The sequence below is a fragment of the Pavona decussata genome, unplaced genomic scaffold, assembly GCF_977016875.1.
Source record: "Pavona decussata unplaced genomic scaffold, jaPavDecu1.1 SCAFFOLD_218, whole genome shotgun sequence".
NCBI classification, from domain to species: Eukaryota; Metazoa; Cnidaria; class Anthozoa; order Scleractinia; family Agariciidae; genus Pavona; species Pavona decussata.
Window position 1 is genome coordinate 102,501 of NW_028145623.1, and position 3,517 is coordinate 106,017.

Sequence of the window (3,517 nt, forward strand, 5' to 3'; positions counted from 1 at the left end):
AGTTATGTTTGGTGTTGGACTTGTGTAATTCATTCACAGGGCACACTTGTAAACACGCAGTAAACGTTTAAATATTTCGGACCACAACTAAACATTATTTTTCCTGTATTCTCCTTTTGTTAACGTTTACTTATAGACTTGAATTATTTCTGTAAGAGAAATATTCGCAGAGTTATGAATCGTTTTGAACATTTTTGTTGGACTTCTCTCATTCATTCGCAACTCGCAGCGTATGAGTTCTGTAAACAATCTCTAATTTTAAGCGCTCACTGAAATATTTCGGACCACAACCAAACATTATTGTTCCTGTATCCTCCGTTTGCTAATGTTTACTTAGAGACTAGAATTATTTCCGTAAGAGAAATATTCACAGAGTTATGAATTGTTTTGAACATTTTGTGTTGGGCTTGTGTAATTCATTCGCAATTCGCAGCGCATAAGTTTTGTAAACACGCTCTAATTTTGAATTAAAGCGCTCACTGAAATATTTTGGGCCACAACCGAATATTATTTTTCCTGTATTCTCCTTTTGTTAACGTTTCTTATAGACTTGAATTATTTCTGTACGAGAAATATTCACAGAGTTATGTGTTGTTTTGAACATTTTGTGTTGGACTTTTCTAATTCATTCGCAATTCGCAGCGCATAAGTTTTGTAAACACGCTCTAATTTTAAGCGCTCACGGAAATATTTCGGACCACAACCAAACATTATTTTTTTTCTTGTATTCTCCGTTTGTTAACGTTTACTAAGAGACTATAATTATTTCTGTAAGAGAAATATTCACAGAGTTATCAATTGTTTTGAACATTTTGTATTGGACTTCTTTAATTCATTCGCCATTCTCAGCGCATACGTTTTGTAAACACGCTCTAATTTTAAGCACTCACTGAAATATTTCGGACCACAACCAAACTTTATTGTTCCTGTATCCTCCGTTTGCTAATATTTACTTACAGACTAGAATTATTTCTGTAAGAGAAATATTCACAGAGTTATGAATTGTTTTGAACATTTTGTATTGGACTTCTTTAATTCATTCGCAATTCGCAGCGCATTAGGCCTGGGGCAAACGTCGAATCTTAGTCGAACTTAATTCGTCGAACCTATTAATTTTGAAATAGGCGCATGAATGGTGCGACGTTTGCCGCAATTAAGCTCGACTCAAATTAATTGGTTCGACTCCAGCATAAGTTCGACTTGCCAAGTCGGACAATGCGACAGTGGTTCGGCGTTACAGCAAACGCCGTTCTAAACACGCGCTGAACTCAATTCATAAATCATGCAAATTACAAAATAATTGTTCAAATGTGATGGACTGCGCAAACGTCACAAAAATACCGACTCCCCCATCTGCCAAACGCTATTCCCCCCTCCCCCCCTGACGAGCATGCGCTGTACAAATACAATTTGGCGACCAGAAATGGCGAGCTATTGAAAGTCATTGCTGACATCGCACAGCGTGATGGAAATGTGTTTTTCATGTTTCATGAACAAATGATTAAAATGCGAATTGCCTATTTGCAATAAATGCTCAGTGTTTGAGTCTGCTCTTTCTATTTTTCGCAATTAATTGCCAAAGAAAATCCCGACGAGCACTGTATTTCGGCATTTCGCTAGCAAGTCCTAGCAATAAGTAGCCGCACATCGAGTGAATAGGGACCTTACGAATGCAAGACGGTGACGCCAATGAAAACGTTATTTGAAAGTATAACTTTATTTCATTTGTGCTACTTCGCGATTATTTTAACTCATTCAGCTTGTACACAAACGACAAACTACCTAGGAACCAAATTGGTAGGAGTACCGTTCAAGTTAAGGAAGAGAATGAAAAATTCACTCCCGTGGGTTCACGTTCTCCACAAAACCTTGAATTTGGTCATTTCACGTTGTTGTTTTGCAGAGGACGACAAAGAAATGTGCCAAAATGTAAAACGCACGTGCAGAGCGATTGTTTTTGCTCATTAAGCCTTTTGTGTTGTGGTGTTGTCGTCGCTGTAGCCGTGGTATTTTCGTAAGGTCCCTAATAGCACGGGGACACGTGCTTATTCCCGTGTTTCACGAAGTGCAACTTGTGAATTAGGGTCTACGCAGGTTCGACGTTTGCTACCACACTGGAATTAAGTCGACTCTTTGTCGAACCTATTTTTAATAAATTCGACGCGACTTAGATTCGACGTTTGCCCTAGGCCTAAGTTTTGTAAACACGCTCTAATTTTAAATTGAAGCGCTCACTGAAATATTTCGGGCCACAACCGAACATTATTTTTCCTGTATTCTTCGTTTGTTAACGTTTACTTAGAGACTAGAATTATTTCTGTAAGAGAAAAAATATTCACAGAGTTATGAATTGTTTTGGACATTTTGTGCTGGACTTGTGTAATTCGTTCGCAATTCACAGCGCATAAGTTTTGTAACACGCTTTAATTTTAAGCGCTCACTGAAATATTTCGGGCCACAAACGAACATTAATTTCCTGCATTCTTTTCTTAAATTTTAGTTAGAGACAAGAATTATTTCTTTAGGGGAAATATTCCTAGAGTTATTAATTGTTTTGAACATTTTGTACTCGACTTGTGTAATTCATTCGCAGCGCTGATATTTGTAAACAGTACGCCTTAATTTTATTAATTTTAAAACGTTCAAATATTTCGAACCATAACCAAACATTTTTTCCTTTATTTCTTTTCTTGTAACGTTTATTATGAGACTATAAATATTTCTGAACGAGGAATATTTACAAAGTAATAAATTTTGAAACAAAAATTTTATTGTTATCCGAGCGGCCAAATTGCACGCGTGGAAACATTACGTGGTAGCCAAATTTTCTTTATTGTACGCATTTCAAACTTTACACAAATGTATTAGTAGTTTCCACAGGCGAAATATTGCGCTTCTTTAGTCAGATCGTTTCGAATAGTACAACAGCGTCCTTTTTCAGACCAATTGACGCAGCGCCGCCGCAATATTTCAAGGTTGCCTGGTGTATTAAACGCATCAAAGTTTTCTTTATCTCGTTTTGTCTCGTTTTGTCAGTTCAAATGGCGTAATTCCTTTCTTAGAGTTCAAGAAACTGTTTGTCATGCGTGGAAGATTTTACTGGAAGAATCGGTTTCTGGGAATTTCAAGCTTCAATAATAATTGTAAAAATGTAACATAAAACGTGCTAAACGTGCCTATCAAACATTTGACAAACACGCGCTCTGCGCCTGCCTTGGTAAGTTTACTTTGAAACGAAGTCAGTCCTGAAGCTGCACGCTAACTAATTATTACAGCGAACCCTAATTAACAAGTTACAGGTATCGGAATGGGAAAATAACTTACCGACAAAGAAGCAAAGAAGAAAAGCGAGAACGAATAGTGATTTCATCTTCAAAAAAACTTGATAACCAACTCAGGCAGTCTGCTCGTTAATTTCTAAAATATCCCGCACCGAGGACAAAGAATAAAGAGGGCGATTTGAGGGATAGGATATGCATATGTATTGAACGTATTCTTGGAGAACCAATCACATAAT

General features: G+C 37.0%; 1 protein-coding gene across 1 annotated transcript in view; it reads right to left on the reverse strand.

Annotated features, from left to right (window-relative positions):
- LOC146459562 (uncharacterized) overlaps positions 1 to 3,465 on the reverse strand; it is an 8,794-nt gene extending 5,329 nt beyond the window's left edge. Inside the window, exon 1 of the mRNA XM_085089367.1 lies at positions 3,325 to 3,465. Within this exon, the coding sequence (XP_084945493.1) occupies positions 3,325 to 3,370 (46 nt within the window). The 5' untranslated portion in view covers positions 3,371 to 3,465. The remainder of the gene's footprint in view (positions 1 to 3,324) is intronic.
- Between the last annotated feature and the right edge of the window lie 52 nt (positions 3,466 to 3,517).